The sequence below is a fragment of the Arachis ipaensis genome, chromosome B5, assembly GCF_059453495.1.
Source record: "Arachis ipaensis isolate K30076 ecotype BB chromosome B5, ASM5945349v1, whole genome shotgun sequence".
NCBI classification, from domain to species: domain Eukaryota; kingdom Viridiplantae; phylum Streptophyta; class Magnoliopsida; order Fabales; family Fabaceae; genus Arachis; species Arachis ipaensis.
In genome coordinates this window covers 20,917,043-20,936,370 of record NC_142440.1, presented here as the reverse complement: position 1 = coordinate 20,936,370, position 19,328 = coordinate 20,917,043, and the positions used below count along the sequence as shown (strand labels likewise).

The window sequence follows — 19,328 nt, the reverse complement described above, 5'->3', positions numbered from 1 at the left end:
TTGGGATTCATGTTGTTGGCCATGGATCTTTACTCCAAGCTGTGAAGCTTGACTCCTTGAGACCTTGCTCCTGATACCAATTGATGGTTCTAGTTGAACTTGAGAAGGGGGTTGAATCAAGTTGGCTTAAAACTTAAAGTTTCCAACTCTGTTTCAGCAGAAGCTCGAGTTGCAGGAGATTATTTCATTTTATCTCATGTGCAGAATAAGTAAAGAGTAGGGAAGAGAAAAAACAGGCCAGCATGTATCCTGATTCGGATTCTTTGTGCAATGAATCCTACGTCCAGTCTCCGCCACAAACCATGATGGAATTTTCACTAAAATTCACAGATTACATTCACCAATACTATTGAATTATTCCCTAATTCAACTAGTATCTACCCTAAGCTTTCTTCACCAAAGCTTAGCTTCCCATAGTGCTGTCCCAACTAGGAAGGGGAATCTAATAGATTCATACTTCACCATGTGTTAACCCAACTCGCAAGGAGAATTAATCCTAGTTCAAAAACTAAATTACATCAAAATTCAGTGGCTCTTTTGCATCACTCTTGCCTTTTCTCTCTTGACTTTTTCAACCTTACATGATTAGCCTTTTCTCAATACAGAAAATAACACAAGGCAGCCATAACAAAAGAATCAGAAATTAAGCTTGAGTAGAAGAAGAAGATTCCAGCTCAATGTTTGAGATGGTGCTCTGAGTGAGTGCTCTCTTTTTCTTGCTTTGAAATGATGGAATGAGGCTTCTTAGGGAGTGGATCCTCTCCAATGGAAAAAAAAAACTGGATGGTATCCAGTGGAAAATTTCACCCTTCATTGCTCTCTCTCTCTCTCTCTCTCTCTCTCTCTCTCTCTCTCATTTATTTCTGGTCCCACTTGTAGAATTAAAGGTGAGACACTTTATTCTCTCCAGTGACAAAAAAATGGAGAGGATCCATTTCCGGCTTCTTATATGTCTTCATCTTGTCTTCATTTTTTGCCTCTTCCATTTCCTTGTACCAGCTGCTCGTTGGAGCTGTCACTGCAGGTATGCGGTCCTTTCTTCATCATGCTCCACTACCTCTGCTATCCGAGGAGCTCGACCACTACCTCTACTGTCCTTTGTTTTCTTTCTTTCTTGACATGCTCTCCTTTTTCATTTTGCTCCATTTTCCTGCTGCTACTGCTTTTGTGTTTTACTCACCCACTAACCGAATGTTGCTCTGCTAATGTCCTTGGGAGAGTGGAGATGTCCTTGTGTCCTTCTTGCTTTCACAGAACCACACCTGTCCTTGCATGATCCAGCTGTCCTCTTATAACATTTAGCAAATACATAGCCATTTAATTTGCTGAACGGTGCTTTGAGAAGCATTGGGCTTGTTTATTACTCTTGGAGCACTAAGGAGCAAATGAGCACTAAGTGTTGTAGCTTTAGCATGTTGATTTGCTGAAACTTATGCTGGTTTGGGCTGGTGCAGCATGAACTTGATAATTGGGCCTACAATAATTAAAACACCTATTAAACAACATTGGGCTTTCAACCCAAAGAAATATTTGTCATCATTTATAAATCCAAAATCAACTTAAACTTAACATAGATTGTCCTTGTTCTTGAATGCACAGTTGCGAAACCATCTGGTCCAGTTTAAAGGAGAGTAAAATTGACAAGTCCATCTTTGCGTTAGAGGCATAAACATTAACCATTCCTTTGGGCACTTGCTCGGCTTGAAGTTGCAGAGCTGCATTCTTCTGTAATTCTCTTGCAAGTAGCCCTTGTTGAAATGAAATGTCACCAAAGAGATTGATCTAAATGAAACAGTCAATTTTAACTTCCCTAAGTTGCTATGTTGTCCACATTATTCAACAAATGATTGGTCTTGAAAATTGGTTCTCTTGATTCATATTGAATTCGGGACGCATCAACATGATATAGATCTCAAGGTTATATTTTCTGAAGGAGTAATTTAGAAATAAATAGCTATACATATTTGAACATATAACATTAATAATCCTAATTCTTTTTTATGTATACATACAGTATGCTGAATCCCTTTCCTGTGACTTTAAAAACTTGATTTGTCTGCGTAAGTATAACTATATATATATAGTCCGTGTTAGTTGAACACATTCAATTTTCAAATTCGACTGAGAGCTTATTCTGAACCCAAGTCCATCAACATAAGCTGGACCTACACGCATTAGTTTTTTCCAGTCTAATCCTGTTCCTTTCGTGGAATCAACAGTAGTATTTGGCATACAAATTGTTCAAAGTGAAGAATACTTGGAATGTCAATCCATTCCTTTGAAAGGTGCCATTATATTAGCCGCATTCTATCCATTTGAATTGTTAGGTATCACATTTCTGTAAACTGTAACAAACAGAAATCAGTTGTTATCAACTCAAAATCCTCTAGGCTCTCTAATATCTAGTACATTTTGAGTTTGACCACGTGCTTCCCAAATTAAACACAGTGGACCCTGCTTAGTGCTTAGAAAGTAGATCATGGCAAAAATCTACATTAAATTCTTTTTGTTCCCCACAGTTAATCAAGGCGATCAATTTGGATCCTCTCTACAATATATATCTTTTTTCAAAACTAGTGTCTTGGTCAAAAAAAATATTCAAAAGCTGCACTTTCTCATGATATCTTTTTTTTTTTTTTCAAAGCTCTTTTATTAGCAGGACCCTTAACAATGAAATAACATGATAGAAAAGAAATGGGTTAAATTTGTGAACAAGAGGTTGGATTTTATTTGAATTATAGGAAATTAAAGGACTAAAGTGAATGATAAGACGTTTGTGCTGGTTGAAGTGGACGGGTCTTCTTTTTCTATTAGAAAGCCTCTGGACGTGATACACCTAGCTAGATTCTGAAGAGACCAGCATGATTTCAGAGAAATCAATATATCAAACGAGATTAAATATATAAAAAAGATAGATTTTGCTTTCTTTGATACACTACACCGCACCCAAAATTAAAGTTTGTATTGTTGGTACACCCAACTGTTCAATGCTTTTACCGCGGGCTACGGGTGAACACGGATCGGATTGGACTGCACTAAAATCGTCGGATCGAATCAGATTTAATATCTGCAGTTTTTAAGTTTAGATTCGATTCGATCCGATTTACGGATCGGATATTTGATATATTTGCAAAAACAAAAATATTTTTAAAAGTTATTTTTATTAAAAAAATATCAATAAAATTTATTTTTTCTATTCTTTTAAATATGTTTACTCTTAAAATATATTAAATATACTTTTCTTAAATAATAAATTAAAATAATACAATATATGATATTTATTAGTTGAAAAAAAACATAAAAAGAATATTTACTTATTTATTTCTTTATTTTTGCAGATACGCGGATATGCAGATATCTACACAAAATCCACAATCCAATCCTATTAGTGTGCGGATTCGATCCGATCTGATCCAATAACCTTGCAGATCGGAACCATATCCGCAAATTTCAGATCGAATTCAAATAAAAAATTGCGGATATACAGATTGAATCCGATCCATGAACAACCCTACCGCCTGCCATGTTTATAAACTTGATGTCGATGCGATTTAGACATATACAATACATATGCTTGTACAATTTCACCAGTTATAAGATTAATCGATGAAGTATGACTTGGTCATTTTAGCAATATCCCTAAAATATAAAAGGAAAATTTTGTTGTTTAATTTTAATGAGTATGGACTATGGACCAAACATCTTTGCGTTTATTCGATCTGTTACTTTTAAGAATTATTGATTTATTAAATAAAAATAAAAAATACAATTAAAAAAGTGTATTAATAAATTTTAATAAACTTCGAATATATTAGTACACAGATAAATAAATTTATTTTATTTTTATACAATATATTTTAAATAAATGAATAAATATAGAACTATCAATACTAAACAAAATATATTTATTTCATTACATCTTTTAATTTTTATTTAGTAAAATCAAATTATTAATAAAAATAATAAATCTAATACACACGAAATTATTTAAACTCATTTAGTCATTTTAAACACGTTATAATTTTAATTTTGTATATATATAAATTTAGTTTTTCATACCTCATCCACCAACACCTCCGATCCACAAACAATAAAAACAGAAAAAACAAAGTACAAAAGAAAGAGAAAGGACACATCGAGGAATCATCTCAAAATATTGTGAATATGGTCCAAAGCATGGTGTTGGTGTAGGGGACCATTTTGAACAACATAATGCTTAAAAAAGGAAAAGGAAAAGAAAATGATCATAGTTTGTCAATCGTGCCACCAATGTGTCTTCATTATTCTCATGGATATACTTTCTCTTCTGTATATATACGTTAATTAGTTAGGTGCTATCTATGCCTCCCACCTCCTTGCATGGCAAAAAAAATCTGTTTGAGTTGCTTGTGACAAATATCATTTGAAAAAAATTGTAAGGACTAACGATTTTAATTTATATTGAGTAGTAGTCCAACTTTTAATTCGATATAATTACTTTTAAATATTATTATTAATTAATTATTAGACAAAAACAATAAATTATACTAATTCTAAAGCATTGCTTATAGAATTTTATACTCTATGCATGTATGTGTCCAAATACATACATCATTCTTCTAAGATAAGAACAGCCACAAAAAGTTAAGTACAATAACTTAATCATCCCCTTGATTAAACACCATTGGGCCATATTCAACGCCCTTAAATAATATTTATAATGAGTTGAAATATAAAAGAAGGGGAGAGGGACATAAAGGATGGAGAAACAAAATACCAGTGGTCCACTAAGGTGGCGGCATGAAAATCATTCACATATATCGTGACTACAATGCTTGATCCACAATCCAAATACATAACAACAATTAAACACGAAGCAATTGGTATGTGCTTGTAGTAAGGCTTAGCTTTATTCCGATAATGATAGCGAAACCAATACAATGCAGTGGTATATAGTAAAAAACGCGTTAATGCAACATATCACACTCATATCGCTCCAACCATTCTTATCCATTTCGATAGTGAAGGACAGAAGGAGGCTTCGTTAGCCTCGTCATTCATGTGTAAGCCAAACAACAAAATTAAAATAAAATGGATCTAACCCTTTCCCATTTTGGGACAAAACCTATTTTTATCTACTTTTCAATATAGCAGTAATTAACAATCAATTTATGATAACTATTCCGAATTCAATTTTCGGATCCCTACCAGAACAGTTACAATTCGATTATTCGGGTCTAGATTATTGTCGTGACTCAAATCAGTATAGTACCTACAAATTTTTAACTAATATTTAAATTCAAACACTTACTTTGTCTTAGCCAATAAAATATAATAAAAATAACAATTTTAAGTATGTTACACATTTTTAACTCTCGCATATACCTCTTAATTCATTTTGACTTGAGGGTCTTTATAGATATCACTCCTACTACTCTAGAAGTCCGATCTCATTGCTATCAAAATCGACCTGTACCAATAAAATCTTGTACATTAGCGTCATTTGTGGGGATTATTATTGTGTGTATTTATTAAAGTAGCAAATTCCATGAAAATATATATATATATATATATATATATATATATATATATATATATATAATATCTCGCTTATTGTGTGTATATAGAAGCAAAATTTTACCCTCTTTTCCTTATTATTATCTAATGAAAAAATGTAGACACAAAAGAAAATGACGTAAAAGAGTTTATGATTGAACAACATGAACTTTGTGTTGCTTAGCTTATAACTATTATCCAACTATAAATACACTCCAAATTCGTTACACACCAATAAACAAACAAAAGTATTTGAGAAATAATAGATAAGATCGTTCTAAAACAGTTTAAAATTATTTTATTTAATTTTGCATTTTTTTTAATATTAGATTGAATAAAGTAATTTTGAATTATTATTTTCTTAGTATTACCCCTTAATTAAAGTAATGAGCATTGAATAAGTGTACACCAAATTTTTCTCTTTAATTTACAACATTACATCACTCTTATCTTATGGCACATCATTAACTAATAATTTTGTTTTAAATTAAAATGAATATGCATGAAGACGTAGAGTTCTCCAATGGTGTAGGTGGCATGTGGTAGGTTTCAACTTTCAAATTTGTGAAATTATGAATTGAAGAAGGAGTTTATATTATCCAATATCTATAGAACCAATTAACGACTGAATTAGTTGACTTGTAAAAGTTTGTCCCCTTTGGAGTGGGCGCGGTGTGGGTGTGTCCAAGGTTGGGTGGATGTGTGGGGTGGGGTCTAAACTCTAAATTCTAAGAAACGCTTCAAATAAATAAATAAAAGTTATAAACTAAAAGAGTGTGATGGAATGCCTTTGTTGTGAATATAATTGTGACAAGGCTTGTTGCTTTTGCTGGTGACGCCATGGCAGGTTAGACCCACCAATAATGCCCAAAGATCTCTTCTTTCCAATTCTCAATCTTTCTTTCTCCTCATTTCTAATAATAAATCATTTGTTTTTACTTTTTATTATTGAGAATACATAATAGAATTAAGTATGCATTTGCCATATTCAAAAGTAGCTACAACAATGCATTGTCCATTTGTTAGAAAGTTCATCATATATATGTATATATCCATGCAATCTGACCAAACTAAGCAACGCCGAGAAAAGAAAAATAAAGAAATTAAAATCCGTCAGAAAAATCGGTATTGGTTGAAATGGTTTGAATAAGTTGATGCCGATGAAAAGTTTTTCCTTTTACGATCATCTTTTTTAAGTGTCCAGAGTAGGTATGTTTTATTTCACAACTGGCTTTGTATAACTTTGTGTGAGAGGAGAAACAAATAAGAAAGTGTTTAATTTATTTCTATTGCCAACAAACAAAAGCGAAAAGCTTCAAAACTTAACATACAAGAAAACCAGCAGACACTTGCTTTAAAATTATATAATATGAATTTAGAAATTCAGCAGGTGTTTAACAATATGGCAAAAGCACTATTATGTCACTCATCCAATAACTTTTCAAGATATTTTGATTTTTCCTCCTATTTTTAAAAAATATTTTTTTTTTTGGCTCATATATACTGCAAACTTAGCTCCTCTAATTTATTATGCCTTCTTTTTTAAATTCTGAAAATATCATGTTACATATGCAAAAACTCTATCTTTGGGTAACCAATTTATTAAAATAAAAACCAATTAATTAAGTGTTATTTTTAGACCCTTTTTAACTAAATACTAAAAGTTTAAACTATTACGAAACAAGTTTAATTGACGAATTAAATATATAAACAATTATTAAAAATTAACACTTTTTATTCATATTAGTCGATATTTTGAATAATAATTTTTTTATATTATTAAGATTGTAAAAGTTTAGATGTTAAATTTTAAAATTTAAAGTTAATTAAATATTAATAAAAACTTTTCTACAATAAATCAATAGTATAATTAGCAAGAAGGATATTTACTGTACGAAAACTTTACTACAACAATCCAAAATTAGTTACTTGTCATTGTACAGGAGTGACGAAAAAGAATTGAGCAGCTACATCAGAAACGATGAAGTATGAACACCTTGTTTTAGTTTCCAATTGTATCCGAACAAGTGGCACTATGTTCACTGTTCATAGTTTGCTACTTTACTTTGCATTGTGGATTAGAGGGATTATTGCATTGACTGGATACAATTTTCAATGAGAAAAAAGAAGAAATCATTTAAATATTAAAAGGAAGTTTTAATTTGAAGCCCACAAAATTAACTCAATATTGTGTTGAGTTTTATTTTAGTGACGCCAGCAGTAAAAGAGCTTTGGCTGACATCATAACAAAAATAATGATAGAAAAGCTCATAACAAAAAGAGGAATGTTAGGACAATAATTTTGGTATTTTGTAATCATCAATTGACTATTAATAATATTTTTAATAATATGAGATTATATTTAATGATAGAAGATTACTCACTTTTGTTTTGATAGTTAAGTGTTGGTCAAAAAACACAAAAATTATTGATACCCTAGACTTTTCCTATTTAAAAACTAAGCATTTAAAATACATATCGATGAATTATATATGAATTAATTTTTCATTTCCTCATATTTACTTTAAAGAATAATCCCTAAAAATAATAAAGGTTCTTTTTTCTTTTATCATTTTTATGGGTTTTTTTTTTTGAGAGCCGTGTGGACCATAATGAAGGGCAGGAGGGTTGAAGTAAGTGCACCCTTGGCACGTGTTTCATGTTTGAGAAAGTGAATATATATACAACTATGGATGAATAATTTTATATTATCAATTAAAATCTATAGTTTAGAACTATAACAAATTATAGTGAAAAATTATGACAATTAACAATTATATAACATGATTTGATACTTTGTAAAATTTTCATTCTAAAAACGTAAAATTATTTTGCACCTAAGTTATATATAAATTTATGTATCTAATATATATTTCAAAACAATATTAATATTTTTTAATTAAAATTCTATCATATATAACCAAACCCAAATTGGTCAATCAGTTAGTAAAAAATGGGAAAAGAAGAAAAAAAATTAAGCTCTTCGAAAATTATTAACATCAAATTAGTTGAAATGATCAAATATTTTAATTTTTAATCAGAATTCTGATCTCTAAATCAAACCAAACATTACATCTAGAACATTTATCTTCGAACTATAAACATTACAGTATCCTTACTTTCCAAATTAAACATTGTTGCAGTATTATTATTAATGCAGAAATGTTTGATAACAAAAAAATTAATCAAAAACAGCTATAATCTATTTTATTTAATATTTATTAATTGTTGTGATAATTAATAAATATTAAATAAGACAAGTTCTAGCTGTTTTTTTTTCTTTGATTAATGAATCCAATTCTACTTATTTATAATTGAATTCATGGCGGCTGCATGCTGCCATAGTTCTCCAAGTATAGAGATCAACAATATAGTTAAGTGTAAGTTGAAAAGGTGTAAACGAACTATTAATGATCTATTAATGTACTGATAAAGAACACTTGTATAAAATCTGTATAAAATCTATGCAGTTGGTTTTCTTTATTTAAGAAAATAGACAAGGTGAAATCTTGATACAACATGTCTTTATATAAGTTGATATATAATAATTGAGAATTATTAAATAATTTAATATATTTTATTAAATTATTATTTAATAATTTTTTGTTATTAATTTTATATAAAGATAATTTATTTAAATTTTTATACAAATTATTTTAAAATTATGCAACAATAAAACTCTGTTTGAAAAGGAGATAGAAACTAAAAAATTGAGAAAGATTAAATTAAATTTTTATATTATATTTAGTATAAAATATATTAAATTGAATTATATCATATAGAAATTAAATAATAAATTTGATATTTAAAAAATTAAATGGTATTATTTTAAAAAATATTACTAAAATTTTAGGTTTTGTCCCAAAAATTTCAGTCTTTATTTTTTAATAGAAGTATTGAAAGGACTAGTCTCTTGATTGAAATTTTATTTTCAGTGTATCTGACCATCAAAGATAGTACTTAGTCTCCGTCTACGAAAACAAACGCTAACTAATAGAGTTTGCTGGTGGGGTGGTGGTTAACGCAGAACGGCGGGCTTCGGCTTGCTCACATAGAGAGATGCAGGTGTGGAAAAGTAAAGATGAAAATGAGAGAGGGCAAGTTGAGGAAATAATGATGAAATATGTAACTGGCAAAATGGGGTCATACACATGAACATGTCTCAACAAAATGCCTAGAATTATTGGATCGCAATATCGTATAACTTGACGACCACGTACGATCTCACATGCATTATCGGCCACCCTCCATTCTATCTTCTTTTTTGTAATGATGACCCAAATCTCATTGCTCCATTATTCCACATGTCCGATCCCTTGAAAGCTGGAAGGATAGATCCGGAACTTGCATCAACACCACAGATACTGTTTTTAATTACTATCTGTTTTTTAACAATTCACATAATAATAATAGAGGAATGCTAGGGGACCAGCAACTTTTGTGATTTGTAGCCATCAAATAGCTATCAATGATGGTTTTAATGGTGTGAGATTGGTATGAGATTTCATCTAATGGCTCACTTTTCTTTGCTGATTATATACTGGCCAGAATTTAACAAAGTTGCTGGCTCCCTAGACTTTTTCATAATAATAATAATAATAATAATAATGGTTTTGCAATTTATGGCACATGTTCAGAATATTATAAATAAATATTTTATTAAATGTTATTAAAAATTTTAAATTTTTTTATTATTATACTATTAAAATATTTCTTTAAAATACAAGTTAACTAATTCTAATAACACACAATAAGCAACAATATTTTGTGTTCATATATTTTTTAGTGTAACTCTTCAAAAATTGTTCTTTATTCAATTTTTAGAAGAAAAATAAAAAATAAAAAACAAATAATTTTTCAAATTTTTTGAACAACTAGTACCATAAAAATAGATATAAAAATTAAAATAATATATTATTAAATTTAAAGACTGACCAAAAATTAAAATTTAAAAGATAAGTAGTATTTTCGCATATATAAACCCAAAATTATTATTGTATAACTGTAATTTTGAGTACATTATAATTATAAATGAGCTTTTTTGTTCAGAAAAAAAAATTCTCATCTTTATCCTCAATAAATAAATAGAATCCATCAAAAAAACAAAATAAAAAAAGCTTTTATACATAAATCTAATACATGTATTTTACACTATCAAATAGTCGGTTAAAGTTATTGTAAAAAAAAAATCATGCGGCAATACTATGTAACTTTTTTTACAGAACGTGATGATTTTCTAGTAACATATAAGAAGTACAGCACAGAAGAACATCACTTTCACTGATGATCAGCCACACAAGTTGTTAATCAAAGGCATGATAAAGAAAGGATTATGATTTAGATTTTATTTCAGAGTCCACAGATATGTTGGTCCCTCAAATTGGTACGACCACGATACGAATCCTTTCATGGGTCTGTTCTTTATTTTATCATACATCTTCATATCGTTCTCATCAATTTAGAACTGTTAAGGGCTTTGTTTGGATAATCTTTAAAAGGATAGGATCTCCCTCCTTCAAAGACATGGGTTTGGTGTTGTGGTTTGGCCAAGAGGGAACTGAAGGGACATTGGAACCCACCCTAAAGTGTAAACGATACAAAATGCATCTGAATTATTTCGTGCTGATAAAAATCTTTTAAATTTTGTTATTGACAAAAATAATCTCAAATTCTTTTAAAACGCTACAAAAATGCCTAACACTAAATATATGTGTTCTTAAAAAATATTTTAGAAATTGAATTTTGATACGATTTTTTACAAGCTTAATCAGAAAAATGAGATATTTTTATTTTTAAAATTTGGTAATTTTTTACTAAATATATATTTTTTTGTGATTTTTTTGTCGATAGTCAATAATAATTTTAAAAAATAAAAAAAATCTAGAGATCAAATTTTTATTTGATTTTTATTGTGTATTTTTTAAATAGTTATCTAATATTTTTATGAATTTTTTGATTAAATACATAAACGATTTGTTAAATACAAAAATTGTTTGTCATTTATTAAAAAATTATTTTTTATGAATAAAAAAATTGAAGAATATTTTGTCAACGTAAAAATAATTTAAATGCATTTTTATTGGTTCACCGCTTTTAGAATTGAAGTGCTTGCAACAAACCAAGTTAAATAGCACACAAGCATAGATCTTATGATTTTGCTAATCGCACTTGATAAGTTTTTTAAAATGTTTAGGGTACCTAAATAGAAACTATCAGGCCATAAATTCAAGATCTAAGGCAATATATATACTTCTTTGTTAGGATTGCTTTTTATTTGATTACACCATAATCTGATCGCTGTTCTAATACTTTATCTGAATTAATGAGTTCATTAAACGAGATCTTGCTGTGATGTCATACATTCTCCTCTTTCATCTATCTCATATCTGCATCCAAATGCCCTAAAGTGGTTCTTGTTACTGGCTCATGTTAAGTTATAAGAAAAATATTTGGAATCAACCCTTTTTTAGTGGATAATTAGTCAACATTTTTTTCTTTAAATTTATTTTATATCTCCAATAATTTTTATCCATTATTTTTGTAAAAGAGTAATTATTTTTACTGATATAATGTTATATAATTAGATATATGTATAAAATTATTTTACAATAACGGAATATTAAAATTAAATTCAATTAATTATTAGTTAAAAAAAGTTAATTTCTTAAAAAATGGTATATTATATTATAATCAATGCAACAACGAAAATTTCAGGTTGAAAGTACAAAGCCAGAAAAAAAAGAAAGGAAAAAGAGCAAACGAATTAAAGGGAAGAAAAGAAGCAAAAAAAAGTCAAGGTTCCAAATGCACCTAAAAATTCTCTGGAGACTCAAGTGTGCCCTGTTTTCACATAATTTTAACTTTTCTCTTCTCAGAATTCAGAAAGTAAATAAAGATAATAATTTTGTACCAAAGAAAGTATATATTTGTTGGTTTGGATAAACAGTAATAATTACTAAATATTGAATGTTAGTACGAAGTAGTTAATTTTAGTGATTGATAAATCAAGAATAAAAAATGAAATTGTTTTTTCTTCCTTTGGGCACCAATTTCATTTGTGTCCGAGAAACAGAGAGAATAACGATAATAACTACCGAGTACCGACCAGAGGCATGTTTGATGGAAACACATTAGAATTCATTTAAAAATGGGAAGAAATAGGAAAAGGACAAATGCTAAGATATAAAAATGTAAAATGTTTTTAATTATAATTATTAGTAGCTACGCTACGATTCTAGGAAGTTGCGACCCAAATAGATTCCCCCCACTCCCAGTTTCTTATTATGTTTTCATGGTCACCTTCTTCCTTGCAACTGCTTCTTCTCTTCTTTTCCCTCTCAATTCTCACTCCACATCTCTTGTCTCCTTCCTCTTCCTCTGTTTCTTCTTCATCTTCAACTTCTCCTTCAAACTCTTCTTCTTCCTCTTCTTCTTCTTCTTCTTGGTGATCCAAAAGGGATAGCCGAAGGCGGCCATGGCTTCTCTGAGCACGGAAACAAGAAGAAGAAGTGGATGGGGCCTTGGTGATCTCAATGACTAACCTGCCACCTTCTCTGTGGGGCCTTACTTGTATAGACTCCGAACCCCTCATGGTTGTCAAAGGAGGTGGGAAGCTCTTTGTTTTTGCTATCTTCTTCTTCTTCATCTTCTTCTTATTGCCTCCGAAACATTGAGTTGTTGATGATGTACAAGTACTTTGCTCCGAGGAGGTAAAGACGTGAATGCCACTGTCCCCCATGATGTCCGTGCCACTCTCATTCCCCAGGTTCTCAGTGCAGAGCTCCAAACTCTTGGGGCTCATTCGAACAGACGAAAGCTTCACCTGAGGATGGACATATGGCGCTGTTTCTTTCTCTTCTCTGGAAAGGGAAGATGGAACGAAGCCCCAACCACCCTCACACGACTTGGAGTAACTAATAAGACTAGTGTTGTTTTGTGGTGTAGTTTTGTGATGGTTTGGGGTTTGTTCCAAGTAAGATAAATGATGAGAAGGAGTGAGTGGAGGCTTCCTAAGCCTGTGGGTGTGTATTAGGTGGTGATGAGAGTCAAGGGATGATTGCCCATGGCACACAATTGCAGCCATCTTCAATTGGAATAATGAAGGAGTAGTGACACCATGCATTGTATTTGTAGTACCCAAAAGTTATGTGTCTTGGCCCCATTTCGCACCCACTTGTATTATAAAATTCTTTATCCACCACATAACACGAAAAGTCAAGAACCCGGTAAAAAAAAACAAACACAATGCATCCCATGTTTGCGCCTTAGTTGAAGAAATATTGGGATCTTAAGGACGAAATTAAATGAAGGCAAAAAGGGGGCAGAGACAGGTGGGTGTAATTATCTTTGCTGAATAATTACCAGCTTTACTACTATTCCTTTCCAAAAGAAAGCCAACAAAAAATAAAGCAAACCACCAAAATGGATTCTCCCAAATATTGCCTGATAGTGATTGCTTCCCTCTTTTCTTTATGTGCACTCTCTATAACTTTTTTTTTTTAAGGCAATCCAAAATCCTCCCTCTGTGGAGTGTGGACTATGGTTCATATGCCGAATTGGGTCAAATTTTAGGCCACCACTGCTATATTCCATTCAAAAGAGTCAAAGCGCGAAAGGAACACCAACGATATAGCCTTTGAACACCAACAATATAGCCTTTCAAAATTAATTGCTAACTGTCCAATTATTTCTAATCTTTTTTTAATCGGTTATATTTGGTGTACGTCAAATCAATTATTAATGTAAAATATATATTAGAATATAAAATATATATTAAAATTAAATTAAATAACATATATATTTTATATATAAATATATAATAATTAATTTTAATGATTGATTTTAATATATAAATAATATTTTTATCTTTATACAGAATGATAAATAAATTAATTACTAATTAAGTTATATATATATATATATATAAAATAATAATGTGTATTATTCTAACTATTTTGATAATTAATTTTGTGAAAAATATTTATATTATTATCTGAGAGTCACTCCACCTACAAATATGTTGTAAACATTTTTGTAATATAGAATAATATACAAATTAATCATTAAATTAGTTATATAAATGAATATATATTAAAATTTATAAAATATTATATATACATATAAATAATAAACTAATTTAGTAATTATTTTTTTGGTAAAATATTTTTATTATTATTTGAGAGCCCTCCACATACAAATATGTTTTAAACATTTTTTTTTCTGCCGAAGTACGATAACGTATCACGTTCTGATAGGAGGTAGTGAGGCACAATCGGGTCCAGTACAGAATGTACAATTTGGTCAACATTTTTTTGCTTAGTTAAAACCAGAAAAAAAAAAGGATTAAAGAGTAAATCGAACTCGGTTAGTTTGGTGAGCCATTTGTTTCTCAATCATGCCCTCTTTGCCAACTTGAAAAAGAAAGATATAAAATGGAAATTGAAAAATATTCACTATATATTAGTGTGAGAAACTGGTTGCATTGTGAAGACGATGCCGTTGGTGATGGACGGTCATGGCGGTGCATGCTTCAATCTGAGTTGAAACGTCAAGAGCAATATGACGTCGTTCTCTCTAGGTAGCGCGTGTGGCACGACAGTTCCAAAAGAAGCAAGTGTGAAAATGGTGGTGATGATTACTAGATCTTGTTTCTCTTATCTTGTTTAAACAGTTTTTAATGGTTTAAACCAGTTTTTATCCAACCCGATTTATGACCTAGGAAATGAGTTGCGTTCTAACTAGACCAATGTCTTTGCCTTCAAAAAAGGACGTTTTATCCTCCGCATTGGCACATGTTGGGGATAGTATATATGTAACGTAACTGCTTGCTTGCTTGCATAAATGATTTCGTTTGGGAAAGATTTTGAACTCTCACAACTTCCTTGCCGACGCTTGCTTAAGTTCACGAGTGAGTTGACCATTTGGTTAGTAAAATCCACGATATATATATATATATATATATATATGACAATTCTTTTGGATTTCAAACCAGGCACTCTCAGCTTTACATCCAAAGCAAAACATTATTTTGCCCCGGGACCCGGCCTCTTCTCTAAAATTAAAATATGTACGGATATTTCACAAAGACATGTCTAAAAGCCATTTGAAAAGGAAAGGAGTGAGTGACTCCTCCACCAATGAATCTTTAAGTTCTCTAAAAGGAAAAGAAAAATGTTTTTTAATTTACACAAGTTTTTTATACATCTCTCTTGTATATTTTCTTTTTATAGTATAACAAAGATAAAATTTTCATCTTCCTTTATTTCTTATTAATTTTTGTAATAGCAAAAAATATTCATAAAATAGTCAAACAATGTTTATAAATTATTAAAAAAATATTACATCTAGATTTAAAAAGAAGAATAAATAATTTTATGTAGAACTATATCTGAGAATTAGTATAGATCTTTATTACAAAAATTTTAAAAGATAAAAAAAAGGCAGATTGAGTTTCTTAAGTTTTCAAATTTATATAAAAAATAATGAGAAGGTAAATTAGAATCCCAAAATCTATTTGTGTGGTGGACCATAAGTAAATGGCCTACCCAAAATGCTTTAAGCTTGATCCTTAGTGCTTAGGTATTGTCATTTTAATTATTTATATTATAATAATTTTAAAAAGTACCCTTACTTAATTTAACAATAACTAACTTATTATAGTATAAGTATTAATTATTTATTATGCTTAATATTCTTCTAGAAGATAAAATGAAAAATGCATAAAGGTACATATATATTATCGACTATGTTACGTGTATACCAAAATTAGTCACCAGTATAAAATATATATTAGAATATAAATACACATTGAAAAGAAATTAAACCACACATGTATTTATACTCAAATATATTAGTGGTTGATTTTAGTAGTTAATTTTATCATACGAATAACATTTTTGATATACTATAAAGTGGAGAGAGGAAGTATAGTGAGAGTTAAAAATTCTGCAGTTTCATGGAATAAAATTTGTTTAGACTTGTAGAGAATAACGATTGTCAAGAGGCACCAATATTGTGAAGATTTTGATAATATATATTATACTCTCGTACATGCAATGATGCAAATGAACTTGTGCTTTCAGTACTCAGCATCAGCTAATGTTTCAAAGTACTGATTGATCGCGATATGATCGACGTCCACTGACCTATATGCATGCATGGGAGTTCAGATTTTAATTTCAAAAATTGATTTTTGAAACTACTAAATCGCATCATAAACCCTAATAGCCGTGCAAATTAAAATATAAAAAGTACTACATTTTTCTTATTAGAATCCTATATATATAGGGTTGGTAATAACTAGCTATATATCGTAGTATAGGAGCATCTTTAATTTGTAATAGAAATAGATTGAAATGCTTGCTCGTGCATCAATTGGTTCACTGGTTGCTATGGCATAAATTTATTTATAGATCAAGCAGCTCTTTAATTTCTCAACTTGTACCATATTAATAAATTAAAGCGATGTGTACACCAAAATTAATTATTAATGTAAAATCTGTTATCAATATAAAATATATACATATTAAAATATAAATACACATTAAAAATAAGTTAAACTATATATATTTAAATATTTATATATAAATATATTAAAAATTAATTTTAATAATTAATTTTAGTGTATAAATAATATTTTTGAAATTAAAGCATACAGGGAAAAACTTGAGTTTGATTCGCTCAAACTTGTTACATAATGTGACATTAGAATAAGATGATGACGTTCCCGGCCCCTCCTAAGCTAGCTAGTATGGTACCTTCATCATTCAGAAAGCTACTTTCACGAGTAAACTCAATATTCTAACGATCTTTACAAAAAGAGAACAAAACACATGGATAGGAATTTGTGAATCTCAGCCGTTAATTAATATACTATTTGGGTATAGTTTTATTTAAAACAAATGTATGCATTATTAGCTGTTTAAACATTTCTGGTTGGTGCATCCTACGCTCATACTACTCTTTTGAATTATAATGAGCATCTTAGACATATTTAAACTTGTATTATTGTGGCTTTAATTTTCATGTGGATTGAGTTTAAACTTTGGTTGAAAAGCTTTTGTTGGAATAATAAGTCCATGCCTCATTTTTTATGTATGTTTAATTAATATAATGTAATTATAATTTAAATTATTATTTTAACCCATTTTTATTATCTCAAATATCAAATATACACTATACATGCAAATAATAGCATTGTTTTTGCAAAAACTATTCGTTTGCATCACTGAGAAAAAGTTGTATTCTTTTATGTACCACTTCTTGGAAATGAATTAAAGAAAGCCAAGTACGTGGATCAAATTGCCTAATCTATATATCGAGGTATATATATTTTGTTATTAAAGGCTAAAATCTAGGTAGCGATCAATTAAGCTAAGCTTATATAATATGACTCGCGTATAAATGAATAGAGAGGTCAGAAAGATCAATAATATAATGCTATTATTTGCATCAGAACCCATATATATTTATAACGGATCTAAAATCATCTAAGGGTAAAGTCAACTAATTGAAAAATGTTACAAAAAAATTATTATTTTAATTTTTTAAATTTTAAAATTAAAAATAAAAAAATTGACTTATAAATTGGTTTATATTATAGTTAATTTTTTAGATTTTTTTATTTATAATAATAAAGATTTTTTTATAATAAAAATAATATTATATATTTAAGTCTTTTTATGAATTAAATTTAATAAAATTAAATAATAAAATTTAAAATAATATTAATTATAATTAATTTTTATTATATTTATATTAATTTAATTGAATTTGATTAATAAAAAGACTAAATGTTGAGTATTATTTTTATAGTAATATATTAATGGAGAATCTTTAACGACTTATTATACGTCATGGATATTAGACATTTAAGTAAAGCCCAGGTTCACTCGTCGTTATGCTTTCAAATTGTTTCCCAATAAACACATACTTTAGAGCTTTATTGGGAAAGACAAGAGAATCCAAATCATCATGGCTTACACAAGCAATTATGCAAGTAAATAAATTAAGGCAAAAAATGTTCCTCCAATCCGTTTGCTCGACCCTGTGTGTGCGTCACCTTCAAATAAATAATTGTAGCCATTTTTAAACCTAGCTAGTTCTTCCCTATGTGTCTACTACTAAACAAAATAATTAATGAGGTTGCTATTAGGGAGCCGGCCCATGAAAACGTGTTTATTACTAAGAATTTTGCATTGCTAGGTGAACAATGAGTCACATTTTAGGTCTATTGACCATTTAATTTTATTTTTATTTAATTTTACTTTGATCTAATTACACTCTCTTTTAATTTAAATTTCTTTTTCACCGCAACTAACCGTCCGTTACCTATTTTAGCACGCAGCTTTTTCACCGACGAGAAAACTCTCCAGCGCCGCTATCTTCTACTATCACCAACCTCGAGTGTCGTATTATAAACAAAGATCTCATTTGTATAAGAAACAAACATCCCATTTGCATTAAGAATAAACATTACATTTGCATAAAAAAATAAATATTTGCATGTGTATAAAACTTCTACTGCATACCTTTCACCCATTGATGACTCCATCAACAGTCCCAATATCACGCCTTCAACGCCAAAAATGGGTAATGAGCTTGGGTTAGCAGTAGCGGCGCCGCCCTCAGTGGTCACGAGATAGCAGCTTGCGGCAGCGGTTCTGGTGTCGTGAATCACAATAACAACGGGAGCATGGGTTCATAAAAAACGCACGGCTGCGACTACAAGATTCCACGGGAACAGCCGCAGCAGAATAACGAGGATGCAGAGCGATGACGTCCATGGCTTCCTG

The 19,328-nt window shown here is 29.7% G+C and overlaps 1 protein-coding gene across 1 annotated transcript; it reads right to left on the bottom strand.

Annotated features, from left to right (window-relative positions):
• Nucleotides 1-12,650: 12,650 nt before the first annotated feature.
• On the bottom strand, nt 12,651-13,641 carry LOC107641747 (protein FANTASTIC FOUR 2). The gene has a single exon (XM_016345217.3). The coding sequence runs from the start codon at nt 13,616-13,618 to the stop codon at nt 12,770-12,772; it is 849 nt and encodes a 282-aa protein (XP_016200703.2). The 5' UTR covers nt 13,619-13,641; the 3' UTR covers nt 12,651-12,769.
• Nucleotides 13,642-19,328: the final 5,687 nt, after the last annotated feature.

Excerpts from the sequence above, each read along its gene's own strand:
- LOC107641747 (XM_016345217.3), bottom strand. The coding sequence starts at position 13,618 with ATGGCTGCAATTGTGTGCCATGGGCAATCATCCCTTGACTCTCATCAC.